Genomic DNA, 15,138 nt, shown 5'->3' with positions numbered 1-15,138 from the left:
AGGAAAAAAGGCGGGATATAAATGTAATAAATAAATAAATAAATAAATAGTGAGCGGCTGGCATTTCTGTTCAATTTATAATAACACTGCAGAAGCCATTTTCCTAGGACTGGAATGTCAATTTATAGAGCTGCAGCATGGATGTAGAGTTTGTGTGATTGCTAAATATATAGCTATCAAATGCATGTGTTCTAAATCAGCTTGCTCCATTATATGAATCCCCTGCAATTCCCCAGTTACCACCTTCGTTCAGCACATTGAGTGGGTGTATAAAAGAGCCCTTGTAAGGAGACTGTTGTATCGGTAGTAGGAATGACTGCAGGAATCAGTGGGCCTCAAACACAACTGTTCTTTATTCAGCACACACAGAAGTGAGGGCTTAGCAGAAACTCCACCCACTGTTGCTGCTCCCAATTCTGCCAAGGTTCAAAAACAATAACTAATCCACAGTACCCCCTAGAATCCATAACAGAGATTATTTTGTTCCTACAACTTCACTACACTGATGCAGGCTTTAATACTAGTGTAACGTCCCTAAGAGCCAGGGTGGTGAACCAGGGATGGAGAGAATACACATTCTATGGCTGCTTTGAAGGATTACAGCAGCGCAGTGGGATAATGCAGAGACGTGGTTTGACTACAGCTCCTTTCATTCTTTTCTGTTCTTCAGCCATTATTATTTTTAAAACATGTTGCTACCCATTTGAATTTCTAGGAGAGGAGAGGATACAAAGAGAGGAAAAGAAAAATGAAAGAGGAAAAAACTATCTACTTTTGATATGGTTTACCTCAGACAGACTTGCACAACTGTTACCCACCTAGTCAAAAATAGCTCTCCAGCCACAGCAGATTTATTTATTTATTTGTTTGTTTGTTTATTGCATTTCTTTCTCACCTTTTTTCCTCCAACGACCCAAGGCAGCATACATAATCCTCCTCCTCTCCATTTTATCCTCACAACATCAACCCTGTGAGGTAGATTGGGCTGAGAGTCTGTGACTGGCCCAAAGTCACCCAGTGAGCTTCCATGGCTGAGTGGGGACTAGAACCCGAATCTCCCAGCTCCCAGTCCAACACTCTCAAAAATCTGATTTAAATAAAAATAAGATTTTATGCATTTTTAAATTGGATTTTGGTTTTTTTAATTAAATGTTTTTTTAATTGGTTAATATTAAATCTTAATACATATATGTTAAGTCTGCAATCCTATACACACTTACCTGGGAGTATGCCCCATTTAACTCGGTGGGGTTTACTTCTTTTTTTAACTTTTTAAAAAATTAAATATACAAAAATAAATAAAAATAAGACATATACAAAAGTAAATAGCTCATCCTACAAATACATAAATTATAATACATGAACTGAGTCTACTGAAAATAAATATGGATGAATGCTATCCTGAAATTTATCATTAATAAATTCCAGGAAAGCATAAAATGTAATAAACACACTCCATTCTTCAATACATCTATTCTCAAACATTTGATTCTCTCTTGCTCTTATATAGAAAGTCATTTTCTTCATAATGGCAGTGTCCAATATCCAAAAAACACAAACCTCCAATCAGACAATGGAGGGGCAATACTCTTTTTCCAGTATGATGCAATAGACATTTTAGCTGCAGTCAGCAAATTAACAACCATCTCTATATCAGAGATTTCTACATACCCTTTCAGATAACTTAGAAGCACCCTTAATTAATCCACTGGTATTTTATAATCTGTTATAAACTCAGTATGATTTAGAAGCAAAGTCCATTATGCTTTCATTTTATCACAGTGCCAAAAAATATGCATGTAGTCTGCACCTTGCTCACCATACCACCAGAATTTATCATGAGTCAAATTGTCTATCTTCTTGATTTTATATGGTATAGATACCATCGATATAAATGCTTAAAGAAGTTCTCTTTTAGGGCCATCACTATCAAATTCTCCACTTTTTCAAAAATTAAGTGTAAATCCTTTTTGTATGTCCTTTAGCAACGTATAGATCTTACTTATTAGACCCTTACTAGAGGAACTTAAATAGCACTTCTCAATGGTTAACAATTCCTTAAGGGACTGTGTTTGCATAACAGTGCAAAAATGGTATGTCTAATCTGGAAAAATTAATATAGCTTCAGCTGTCCATTGGTCCTTCACTCTGCTTCATCAAAAGCAATCTCAGAATTCCCTACCACAAAGATACTAAAGTTTACCTCTTCCCATTTAGAAATATCCCCCAATGTCCCTCTTCCATTATTTTACTCATTATCAGCCAGGGACATAGGGGATGATAATTAATCCTTGATGTTTAGCTCACCCCTCTAAAATAGCCTTAACGCATGAATTAGACAACACACATCCAAATCAGTTTTTTTCTGATACTATAATACATAATTCAGATGTGGATATGTTCCATTTTGCTCAAATTATTCGACTGCATTCTTATGGACCCAGTCCCATATATTGGCCAATCTGCATGCTTCATAATATTTAGAAAATAAGGGGAAAGTAACCCCTCCTTCCATCCATGGGTGGCTCAAAGTAAGCAATGCTGTTTTAGGACCTGATTGCTGCCATATGGATTTATTTCAAAGATCTTGCCATTCTTTGAGCTTCAAAGATATATTAATAAAAATAATATATTTGGGAGAACATTAATTTTAATGAAAGACTGTCGACTCAACCAAGACAAATTCAGCATAGACTGTTATCCCGTATCCGTTAATACCTACTGAAATAGCTGCTTATGATTAAATTCAGCAATCTGATCTATGTTATCCATCAACCAAATACCAAGGTAGCTAATCCCTGAAGATATGCATTGGATTTTACATAGTTCTATTAATTTATTTTTGTATTGCTCCATCATGTTAAAGCCCATCCATGTAAATTTCTCAAAATTAATTATATACCCTGAGACTTCCATAAAAATCAGATTTTATGCATTTCTAAATTGGATTTTGTTTTGTTTTTTTTCTTTTTTAAAAAATAGGTAATATAGGCTGCAATTCTATACACACTTACCTGGGAATAAGCTCCATTTAACTCTGTGAGGCTTACTTCTGAGTAGACATGAGTATAACCACTTTCCTGGGAGTAAGCGACATTGAATTTAGTAGGACTTACCTTTGAGTCTACATTGCAATCATATACATGTTTACACAGAAGTAAGTTCAACTGTGTCCAACGGAGCTTACTCTCTAATAAGTATGTTTAGGACTGCAGCCTTACAGTGCAATTCTATACATGTCTACTTAGAAGTAAGCCCCACTGCATTCAGTGGTGCTTGCTCTTAGGTAAGTGTGTATAGGATTGCAGCCTCAATCTCTTCAGCAGCATTTGACTGATCTAGTCAAACACAGCTTGTGTGGCAGCCCACCAGATGCTCAATAAGCCTGGTTTGGGTGCCTGTCTTGGACTAAACATGGGAGGATTATCAAGCATTTGCCAGACCTCAATATAGTACAGGTGGTTTACCTTTGGTATTTTGTGTCACAGGTTGTGCATGCCTGAAATGGATGCTGTCTTGGTCTGGACAGAGAGGATTGCAGCTATCTGGAGGATTCAGGGCCAAACTACACATTATATATAATGGCCTGGTTTGCATGATCACCGCAGCCAACTGTGGCTTGTTTAAATCATGGTGGGTGCCATTTTGAATATGCAAGTTGGGGGAGGGCGCTGTGGCTTGTTCTGTCATGTGAACCCAGGCATCGTGAGTTATGTGAGGGGTAAACAACCTTTGAATAACCCTAGATCAACCCATGTTTAACCCTCACGTAACCCACAACGCCCAAGTTCACACAACAAAACAAGCCAGGGCGCATCCACACACACACAGGTTGCATATTCAAAATGTCAGCCAGCATGCACCAGAAAGCCCCATGGGTTAATTAACCCACGGTGGCTTAGCATTACATGCAAACAGGCCCATCGTATAGCATGCAGCTTTGCCTTCCAATTTTCTTACAGGTGAAGGGTGTATGTGATTTTAGGGTGGGGGGTCAGACCATGCAGGGAGGTGAGGTTTATCCCTTCCCTCCCCAGCCATGTCTCCTCCCTAAAAATCACCACCACCACCACCCCATGCAGCTAGGGATGGGTTTAAAAAAGTTAAAAAAGTTTCCGTTGGCACCAATGAGTTTCCTCAAAAAAGAGTCAGAAGAAATAAATTTGCATAATTTATTCAGGGGCCCTCTCTGTGTTAATTCTTTTCATTCTAGGGACAAGGGAACCAAAGTATTATCATTTCTTTTTCCTTTGTTTCTTTCCTCCTTTGATTCTCTAGTAGATTTAGATGAAACTGCATTTGACCAGCCTGCAGCAGATGATGTAACTGGAATGAAGCTGAAAGAGAGCCAACAGGTTTGCTGTAACACCTTGGCTTCCTGTCTTGACTTTGATACTTTCTGCACTGTTCTTCCTCCTGACAGTCAATCTTAATGCTGGACTGGACTACAGTCTTCATTATCCCATAATTCTCTTATTTGGGGCACTGTTCATTTATTTGCTGTGTCAGACACAAATATAGTTATGGAGCTAGGCACAATTTTTTGACACAACAGGAAAATGTGCTGGATTAGCCCAGCTAATCTTTTATGGGTCCTGTTTTGTGTTTTGTAACACTGGAAACCAGAACAGTGTTCAGGTGATGCTTCAAATCAGGCTGTGAAAAACCAGGAATGAACTAAGACACTTGTCTGTTACCTAGTTACTTTCCTGCTCAGTGTCCATTGACCAACTGCAGTATTTCAGCATGTAAAGCCTGGTTGAGCTCACAGGACAGGCGAGAACAGAATTTGTAAAAAGGAAATGTTTTGTTGAACTAATTCTGCTTTAATACTACAAGGTTTTCTGGGCAAAGAACGCAAATAAAAGGAATTGCATTCTTAATTAGCAGGTTTAGTGGTTGGTCATCTGGATGTCCAAAGGAAAGAGGAAGTAGATGCCACATTCATCCTGTGTCCTCTATGCAGCCAGGTGACTAACAACCAAGTATCAAACTGTAAGAACTCAATGCAGAACAGCTAGATCTGAAGAAGTACAGTGTAGGGTTTGAAAGCTTGCAAAATATTTAACCACGTAGCACTGCATTTCATTACAACTTTAAAACAAGACAAAAATTAGCACGGATGGTGTTGAGCTGATCTAGAACCAATGCAAGTAGAACTCGTTTGCTGCTAACATTCATTACATACATTGCAGGTGAGTTCCTAGGGAAATCTGCAATATAAATAGTGGCTATATAAATAAACATAGCATATGGATAGAACTGTGTTGTATCAGAAGATGCGGAGCTAATTTATTTAGCATACTTTATATTAAGAAAGTACTTAGAATATTGAATGCTATTTTGAGTTGAAAAAACTCAACTCAACAGTTGAATTGTTCCTGTTTACAAAAGGTTGCATGTTTTGGAACCACCCTCAGATCATTTTTTGTTTTGTTTTGTTTTGTTTTGGCTTTTCAAAAGTTAGTACTGGGGTGCTTCCAGATGAGGCTTTTATTGTTCAATCGCCTTTCCTTTTAATGGAACTTTGGAGGAGGTTCAGTTAAAATCTTCCATCTGAAACCCCGACTTGTTTTCCCATCTGTTCTTCTGTCCCTTTTCTTACCACAGAATATCCATTAAGGAGGAAAAGATGGAATAGCTGCAGTGTCTCTTGATTTGTAGTGTTAGGAGCCATCCGTCTGGAAGTACCCCTGGATTTATACTTGGGTTTAAAGCTCCATGTGCAATGGGGACACAGAGCTCTGGTGTGTATGGTTCCTTGTTCACCAACTGAGGGGTTGCTCTAAATAGATGCCCTCTCTGCTGATGCCCTCTCTGCTGAGATGCTGAGGAGCTTCATGTCTGCTTCTGAGATCTTGCATTGTGATCCCTGGACTGAGGCACTTCCGTCAAGATGGTTGTGTAAATATCTAGGCACTGTATTAATCTGAAGAATAATAGATTGTTATTATCTGCCTGTTACCAATAGATAGTTGAAAGTTAAGATACAAGTGTGATGACTATACTGTATTATATACAATACCTGATCCTATTGCAGTGGTTTTTCCTTTTTCAAACAACATTGTGCCAGTTACATATGGAACTCTGCTGATGCATATATCTGTTATGCATTGTTCTCAGTCATGTATTTCTCCTTTGCATATTTATAGCTTTTGGATGGTTTTATCGATACGAAGGAAAATTTCCCACAGTTCGTAAGGTACAAAGAATGTTGAGTGTTATTAAGTTTGCTGTGCCAACTGCATTCTATACCAATGTGTTCATCCACATACATTTCTTTATAAGCATGAAATGAAGGAAGAGCTTTTTTATGTCATAATGACTTGGATCCAAAGGTGCTTTACATGAGTGAAAAAGCACTTCTTTTCATGCATGGTGCCCCCTCCCTATTTCTGCCAGTTTCCCCCCTTCCACTGCAGTCCCCATGCCCCATCGTGCACCACTCTGGAGGATCCCCAACCGCAAGAGCGGATTTTCAGATATGCAAGGTGGTACAGTAGGGAGGATGGGTGGAAAGCCCCATTGCACAGGTGGAGTTACACTGAGACACTTTAGGATCCAGGCTAATGTATTTTGCATATTCACAAACACTTTCCTGGTTGAGATGTGCAAAAAGTGTAAATAAGGCTGAAATCCTGTGCCCACTAATATGGGAGTAAGCCCCATTGATCACAGTGGCACTTTCTTCAAACTAAATAAGCATACTATTTGATCTAAGTTGTTTGTGGTTCAACTGAAATAGCAGTTCTTATGAAGTGTTGACTGTTACTGCTTTCTATTCAGAGCTGAATAATCTTTATCCTAGGCACTAAATACATTGGCCTGGTTTGCATGATCATTGTTACACAGGGTAGCTTAAATAATCCATTGTGCTTTGCAGCACACATCAGGCACCTGCGGGCGCTTATTCCACATTCCAACCTCCATTCATAGGTTGCCATGTTGTCAAAAACTGGTGAGAGTGGTTTGTTGACATAGTTAACTGACCACCCAGAACCCCTGGGCTATTTTGTGGGTGGTCTGTTAACCATGCCAATGAATTACCCTTGCTGGGTTCAAACAACACAACAACCTACAAATGGAGGTTGGCTTACAGAATGGGTCCCTACGGGTGCCCGGCACATGCTGCAAACCACAGTGGCTTATTTAAGGCACTCTGGGTGACAATGACTGTGCAAACCTGGTCATTGACCAGGTTCACACAATTACCATAGCCACCCTTTTGGTTGCAGCATGTGCTGGCCACCCTTTTGAATATTCAAGCCATAGCAGGTGGGCACTGTAGCTTATCATGTCATGCAAACCTGGCAAGGGTGGCTTATGCAAGGGTTAAACAACCCATGAATTTTTTAACCCTTGCCTAAGCTGTTTGCACATCACAGTAAGTCACAATGACCACACACCGCAGCTTGAATATTCAACAGGGCAGGCAGCACAGACCGCAACCCACCCTGGCTTAAATAAGCCATGGTGGACTGCAATGATCATGCAAACAGCCCCAGGGCGTTACTTGTCAGTGTGAAAGCTTCACCACTTAACCCAGCCACTCAACCAATCAGTGAATGACTACAAAAGATTCTTCTACGTTTAATTTCCATTTATATCAGATGTTCAGCTCTGACCTCTAAGTTGTGTTATTTCAAAATCAAATAAGAAAGTCAGAGACACTTTACGTGCCAAAGCAGATGTAATGGCAAATGCCTCTTTGCATTTAATGTGCAGGTTTTAAAAAATACAAATTGCATCAGCTGGAGGGACTGATAATTAATGGGACCAGAGCAGACATGGAGGGGGAATTTTTAACCCTTTCCTCTCCTGCTGCAGACTAGAGGAAAATCCCTTTTCTGAAGCTGGTATTTGTTTTGGTGGAAAATCCCCCACTGTCTTACAATAGAGAATAGGGGTAAGAAACCTAAACAATAGATGGCTTTACATTATGAACAGTTTTACTAATATAATTTGTTGAGATTATATATTTATGTAGCAACTACTATCTCATGCCCTGCAAAACAGAATACAAACATTTACAATCCTATCCTAAACATGTTTACTCAAAAATAAATCCTACTGAGTTTGGGAGCTCTTACGTCCGTATAAATAATGCTTATGATTGCAAACTTAGGCTCTTGTTTTTTAAAAGTGACATATATTTCAATCTTTAACCAACTCATGTGTTAGAACAACAACATTAAAGGACCAATCTGTTAATCTTTAAAGGTATAATCACACCGTACCCTAAATTACTGTTACTGCTATGTTATGCTGACTGTCCAGCAACACCCTGTGCAGTCCCCATTGATAACATTGGCCCATGCCTGCACAGGACACTACTGGCCAATCAGCAGTTGCACCACTACACCATGTTCACCTAGCCTTCCGCTGGGTCTGCTCTTATCTCACAGTATGCACCAATATGAGCATGGGCCTCTTTCCCCCATGGCTGTCACTCAACAGTGGCAACTGAATATCCAGTATTGGATATACTAATGGTTGGGAAAACCTCTTGTGAATGAACTGGCAAACTTGCCAGTTTTCTCTTATCAATGTATGGCAGCTTTGCAAGTTAATATCAGAAAGAAAAAAAACAATATGCATATTTTAATATAACCAGAATGCAAAGACAACTCATTTTTAAACTTTTCTGTCACTAAAAAAGATTTGTGCGAAAGCCAAAACATATATAGCTGCATTTAATCCAGCAAGCAAAATCCTGTTCAAACATTTTTCACTAACAAGAGGAATGGATCTGCGGATAAGTTCCAGGCTCTTCCTTCAATGTTCCCTAGTGACATGGATTTACCAAAGGGCTTACTCTACCAGTCAAACTATCTTCTTCCTTGTTTTCCTTAGTCATGGACTTTCCTTAAGCTGCTACCATGAGCTCTTGCAAGACAGTTTGCTTACAATTGCTAAAGTCACACAGCCTGATCTGTGAGCCCTTTGTCTAATAAACACAGGGGGAAGAAAGACTTCTCAACCTTAATTCAGTAGCTTTAAAGCAGCTTTTGCTTGTATTGTAAATCAAGAGCAAATACTTTTTCTGTTTAAATTTGTATTTGTTTGTGTAGTAGCAGCTGATCTTCAGGATGCCAATTTATTTAGGAAAATAAAATCCTCCGTTTCCATTAACACCCATCTACCTTCTCAAACTCTGACTTATAAGCGGCTTAATAAAATTCCAGAGAAGCAGTTTGGTTTTCCACAGTAATCTAAGGTTGTTGTTTTCTTTGCATTTGCTTGCTGTGTTATTTTGGCAATATTGTTGTACAACATTTTGGATCTGCAAAGTACTACTAAAGTCCTTTTTTGCACAGTAGAAGAACTGCTGTTATGTATGTGAGCACTTATTACGTAAAACCCATAATCTAAGCCTGTATTACACTTGTAGAGGCCACAGTTAATGATAATATTTTACCATAATGTAGTTTTCCATTAAATCAGAAACATCCACATGCTATGAGAGAACACTGTGAAAGTATTGTTATTTTATTGCTCTGAGAAGGGCCCAACATGAAGTCTGGTACACAAATAAACAATAAGATTAAACAGGAATGGATTTACCCATTTCACCCTTGGAAACTAATGGATCAGAATTGCCCCTTGATTTGGACTGATCAGAGAGAACTGAAGAGTAAAGCGGATGTAGACCCACACAGTGGGTTACAGAGACCTATGACATATTTTCTGAGTTGTGTGGGGGCCTGCCTTCAGCTCTGATGTATCTGACCCTACCAATAAGATTTGATTAAAATTAAATTCATTATGAGGTTGTGGTTGTTTTATGACTTGCTCCAACAATCACTGTGCTTGGATGCATGTATATATTCATTAGGCCCCATTTTTCTCAGACAAGTGCTCATGTATTTGTAGTCTCAGACGATCTCAACTTTCCAGTGTCAGCCCCTGTAAAGTGTATATTACTCTAAAAAGTATATATTATAATAATAAAAACCACCCAGAAAGATAAAGAAAGAAAGAAATCCAAAGGTGACAGTCTCAGTGAACAGAAGAAGAGCAAAATGCAACTGGAATTTGAGCTAAAGCTCCTCAAGGAAAAGGAAGAGAAGTTGGAAAGAGAAAAACAGCTGAAAATCAACCGACTCGTACAAGAGGTATGTTCTGTATGATTTGGAACACATTACATAGTTCTCATTCCTTTGTTTTTTCCCTTTCTCCCTGGGGGGGGGGGGGAGTTAAACATGGATAGTATTTTGGCATGTGCATATGCAAACAGTTTTGAATATATGCACATTTTAAATTTCCGATTGAGGTTGACTGTTAAATAACCTAGCTAGGTAGCAAATACTTAAAAGATGGACATGTCAAGATGTCTATTACTTGTACAAAGCACATGATTCTGAAGCTTCTTGAATTTGGTATTTAAATTTATATGTGGACTGGTAAAATTATGTATACAGGTATAGGGGTGTGTATGTATAATAATAACATATCTTATTATTTATACTTTCATATCTCCCAATAGCCAAAGGTCTCTGGGCAGTTTACAAACAAAACCGTAAAATACAGTATAAAACATAATGTAAAACCCATTTACAAAACAATTTAAAACGCTTAACAATAAAAATCCCAGGATAGACTAAAAGGTAAAAAAAATACTTTTCTGCTTTTTAAACCAGTGTCTGATTTCTCCTTTAAGTAAGAATTCCAGGCAAAGCTAAAATTAAAAAACTACTGGTGATCAGAAAAGACATAACTAGAGCAAATATAGCTCTTTTAAATTGGATCTTTAAAATTTTTAACTGGATCTTTAAAATTCTCCAATAATACATTTATCAACAAACCTGATATCTTTATATACAGTTTTTCGGAGATTTGTGCCTTGATCTGTTTTGCCCCTATTATTCATTTATGTCCTGTTTGTGGTAGTATGAGCTAATCTAAACAGTTGAACATGTGATAGTGTCACCTAATTGAAACATAACTGTGAGGTTTATTTAACACAGTTGGTCAGATGTTTTATTTGGTTTCTGTGAATTTGCTATATTAATCCTTGTCAATAGGGTTACTAGAACTTCCCTTCAGAAGTTTACAAGAGAGTATTTTGAAAGCAGTTGAACTTTTCATTAAATGTCTGTTTCAGGAGTCATCTGAATTTAAATTTTACCTCAGCCATGGTGTCTAAAATAATGCTGTGTTCTCTAAAGTGCAATTATATTAGCAGAGAATTGGCCCATTGGGCTAACAGTAAATTTTCTGGGTTGGATCCAAACTTACAGAAAGGCTCTTTCAATCTGTGGATGGGTTTTGGTACAGTGGAGGGATCCTGTTTACAAAAGGGGATTTCCGTAACTATTCTGGAGGGTCCAGAGTTTTGGAGAATGCACTGCTATAGGGAAAAATTGGCAAATGTTGCCCCCCCCCCTTCCACCAGCAAGATGTTGTCCTTGAGTGGATGTCAGCAACGCTTGCAACAGCAGGAGCAAAGTCTGGACCCATGCCTCTGTGTTTTCATGATTAGGCAGATATAGTTTGTTCTGAAAATGGATTTCCAACTGACCAGATGGTCAATTTTGTGAACTGCCTGGAGAGCTTCATCTATTGGGTGGATACACAAATGCAATACATAAAATTAAATAATAAAATGGGCTTCTTTTCATAGGCTCAGACAGCACCATTGCTTTTTCCAAGGGAAGCAGTATGTATTATTTGTGTCTGTGCACAGCCACTGTGAATTATCTCCAAGCTGAAAGACTAAGTGATGTCAAGTGATGTGTTTATGCTTCCCAGGATTGCATACCTGTGGATATTAATACCGGGTCATCTTGCATGACAATATTCTGCCCTTTGACATTCAAAATATGAAGCACCCTGTATCCTCTCTATCTGCTTCCCACCAGAATGGAAGGAATGGTCAGTACACACATAGGCTTAGGTTTTCACATATACATGTTCATTACTTTATGAATGCCACAGGAAGTAATGATTTGATATGTGAAACAATCACAGAGAGAGCTTTAATATCACCTCTAAAACACAAAGCTTTTTCTCACAGCATTTTATATATTCAGCTGCAAATCACTGCATAAATATCTTGGAGTAAATATTTGCTCAGAAACTATGTAGAGATTGGAGAAGATGAATTATAAGAAAGTTTGGATTTTTGCATTTTTAACAGTGAAATGTATTTTGTGTGTTTGAATCTCTTTCTAAAACAATAGCCTTATATTTCCTTCTGTAAACTATGATATGACTCAGGTATCTGAGACTGAACGAGAAGATTTAGAGGAATCAGAAAAGACTCAGCACTGGGTAGAAAAGCTTTGTCAAACACGATTAGAACAAATCTCCTCTGTGGAGAATGATTCTCCTGAGGTAAAATAATGCTCTGATCCACCCACTGTAATATGTAAAATAGCTGTCTTTACTTTGTTATTCTAGGAACTATTTTGCAGATGTAGTTAGCAGTCTCATGATGGAAAGATTTTGAATTTCAAATGGAAATAGATGCATTTTTTCTGTGAATAGACATTTCAAGAAGGTAAAGGAAATAAATGGAAGCAAAATTAAAAGAAAAACCTAGCTTCCCAACAATGATTTCTATTGATGTTTTGTCTTTTAGAATACATAGAAAATGGTTAGCAATCACCATTGGTAGGCATCTTTTACATGACACCATATAAGACTTTTTTTAAAAAATTGACTATAAAGCAGTCCTGTAACTGATATTAGAACGATTTTTTTTCCAAATAATGGAAATGTAAGATTTCCTGTCCCCTTCATGGATCACTGCCTTGTTGTGGCGAAGGGGCTTGCGTAACTCAGTGAAGCCATAAGCTATGCCGTGCAGGGCCACCCAAGACGGACAGGTCATGGCAGAGAGTTCTGACAAAATGTGGTCCACTGGAGAAGGAAATGGCAACCCACTCCAGTATTCTTGCCAAGAAAACCCCATGGAACGTATCACAAGGCTAAAAGAGATGACGCCGGAAGATGAGCCCCTCAGGTCGGAAGGTGTCCAATATGCTACTGGGGAAGAGCAGAGGGTATTTCCAAGTAGCGCCAGAAAGAGTGAAGCGGCTGGGCCAAACCCGAAAGGACACTCAGCTGTGGATGTGTCTGGTGGTGAAAAGAAAATCCGATGCTGTAAAGAACAATATTGTTTAGGAACCTGGAATGTCAGATCAATGAATCAAGGTAAGCTGGAGGTGGTCAAACATGAGATGGCAAGATTGAACATCAACATCTTGGGAATCAGCGAACTCAAATGGACAGGCATGGGCGAATTTAATTCAGGTGACCATCATATCTACTATTGTGGGCAAGAATCCCTTAGAAGAAATGGAGTAGCTCTCATAGTCAACAAAAGGGTGGGAAAAGCAGTACTGGGGTACAATCTTAAAAATGATAGAATGATCTCAGTACGAATCCAAGGCAAACCATTCAACATCACAGTAATTCAAGTCTATGCCCCAACCACTGAGGCCGAAGAAGCTGAGGTTGATCGGTTCTATGAAGACCTACAACACCTTCTAGAACTAACACCCAAAAAAGATGTCCTCTTCATCATAGGGGATTGGAATGCTAAAGTAGGAAGTCAAGAAATCACCGGGATAACAGGCAGGCATGGCCTTGGTGTACAAAATGAAGCAGGACAAAAGCTAATAGAGTTTTGCCAAGAGAACATGCTGATCATAGCAAACACTCTTTTCCAACAGCACAAGAGGCGACTCTACACATGGACGTCACCAGATGGTCAATATCGAAATCAGATTGATTATGTCCTTTGCAGCCAAAGATGGAGAAGCTCCATACAGTCAGTCAAAACAAGACCTGGAGCTGACTGTGGCTCAGATCATGAGCTGCTTCTTGCAAAATTTCGTCTTAAATTGAAGAACGTCGGGAAAACCACTAAACCGTTCAGGTATGACCTAAATCATATCCCTGATGAATATACAGTGGAGGTGAGGAATAGATTTCAGGGATTAGACCTGATAGACAGAGTGCCTGAGGAACTATGGACGGAGGTCCGTCACATTGTTCAGGAGGCAGCAACGAAATCCATCCCAAAGAAAAAGAAATGCAAGAAAGCCAAGTGGCTGTCTGATGAGGCTTTACAAGTAGCTCACGAAAGAAGGGAAGCGAAAAGCAAGGGAGAAAGGGGAAGATATACCCAACTGAACGCAGAGTTCCAGAGAATAGCAAGGAGAGACAAGAAGGCCTTCTTAAATGAACAATGCAAAGAAATCGAGGAAAACAACAGAATGGGAAAGACTAGAGATCTCTTCAAGAAAATCAGAGATCTCAAGGGAACGTTTTGTGCAAAGACGGGCATGATAAAGGACAAAGAAGGCAGGGACCTAACAGAAGCAGATGAGATTAAGAAGAGGTGGCAAGAATACACAGAAGAACTATACAGGAAAGATCTGAATGTCCCTGATAGCCATGATAGTGCGGTCACTGAACTTGAGCCGGACATCCTAGAGAGTGAAGTCAAGTGGGCCTTAGGAAGCATTAGTAACAACAAAGCTAGCGGAGATGACAGTATTCCAGCCGAACTATTTAAAATCCTAAAAGATGATGCTGTTAAAGTGCTGCATTCAATATGTCAACAAATCTGGAACACTCAACAGTGGCCACAAGACTGGAAAAGGTCAGTTTACATTCCAATTCCAAAGAAGGGCAACGCCAAAGAGTGTTCAAACTACCGCACAATTGCGCTCATTTCACATGCCAGCAAGGTGATGCTCAAAATCCTACAAGCTAGGCTTCAGCAGTATGCGAACCGAGAACTACCGGAAGTACAAGCTGGGTTTAGAAGAGGCAGAGGAACTAGAGATCAAATCGCCAACATTCGCTGCATCATGGAGAAAGCAAGAGAATTCCAGAAAAATGTCTATTTCTGCTTCATTGACTACGCTAAAGCCTTTGATTGTGTGGATCACAACAAACTGTGGCAAATTCTGAAAGTGATGGGAGTACCAGACCACCTTACCTGTCTCCTGAGAAACCTGTACGAGGGTCAAGAAGCAACAGTAAGAACCAGACATGGAACAACCGATTGGTTCAAAATTGGGAAAGGAGTACGACAAGGCTGTATATTGTCACCCTGCTTATTTAACTTATATGCAGAGTACATCATGAGAAATGCCGGGTTGGATGAATCAGAGGTCGGAA

At 39.1% G+C, this 15,138-nt stretch overlaps 1 protein-coding gene across 1 annotated transcript in view; it reads left to right on the top strand.

The window, feature by feature from the left end:
• USH1C (USH1 protein network component harmonin) overlaps positions 1-15,138 on the top strand; it is a 104,333-nt gene that overhangs the window by 54,499 nt on the left and 34,696 nt on the right. Inside the window, exon 15 of the mRNA XM_084828496.1 lies at positions 4,279-4,355. Within this exon, the coding sequence (XP_084684622.1) occupies positions 4,279-4,355 (77 nt within the window). The remainder of the gene's footprint in view (positions 1-4,278; positions 4,356-15,138) is intronic.

This window comes from Heloderma suspectum, chromosome 1, assembly GCF_057233095.1.
Source record: "Heloderma suspectum isolate Gila_16-S chromosome 1, 16-S_ref, whole genome shotgun sequence".
Lineage (NCBI taxonomy): Eukaryota > Metazoa > Chordata > Lepidosauria > Squamata > Helodermatidae > Heloderma > Heloderma suspectum.
Note: the sequence above shows the minus strand (reverse complement) of the source record. Positions and strands in the feature narration are given on the sequence as shown.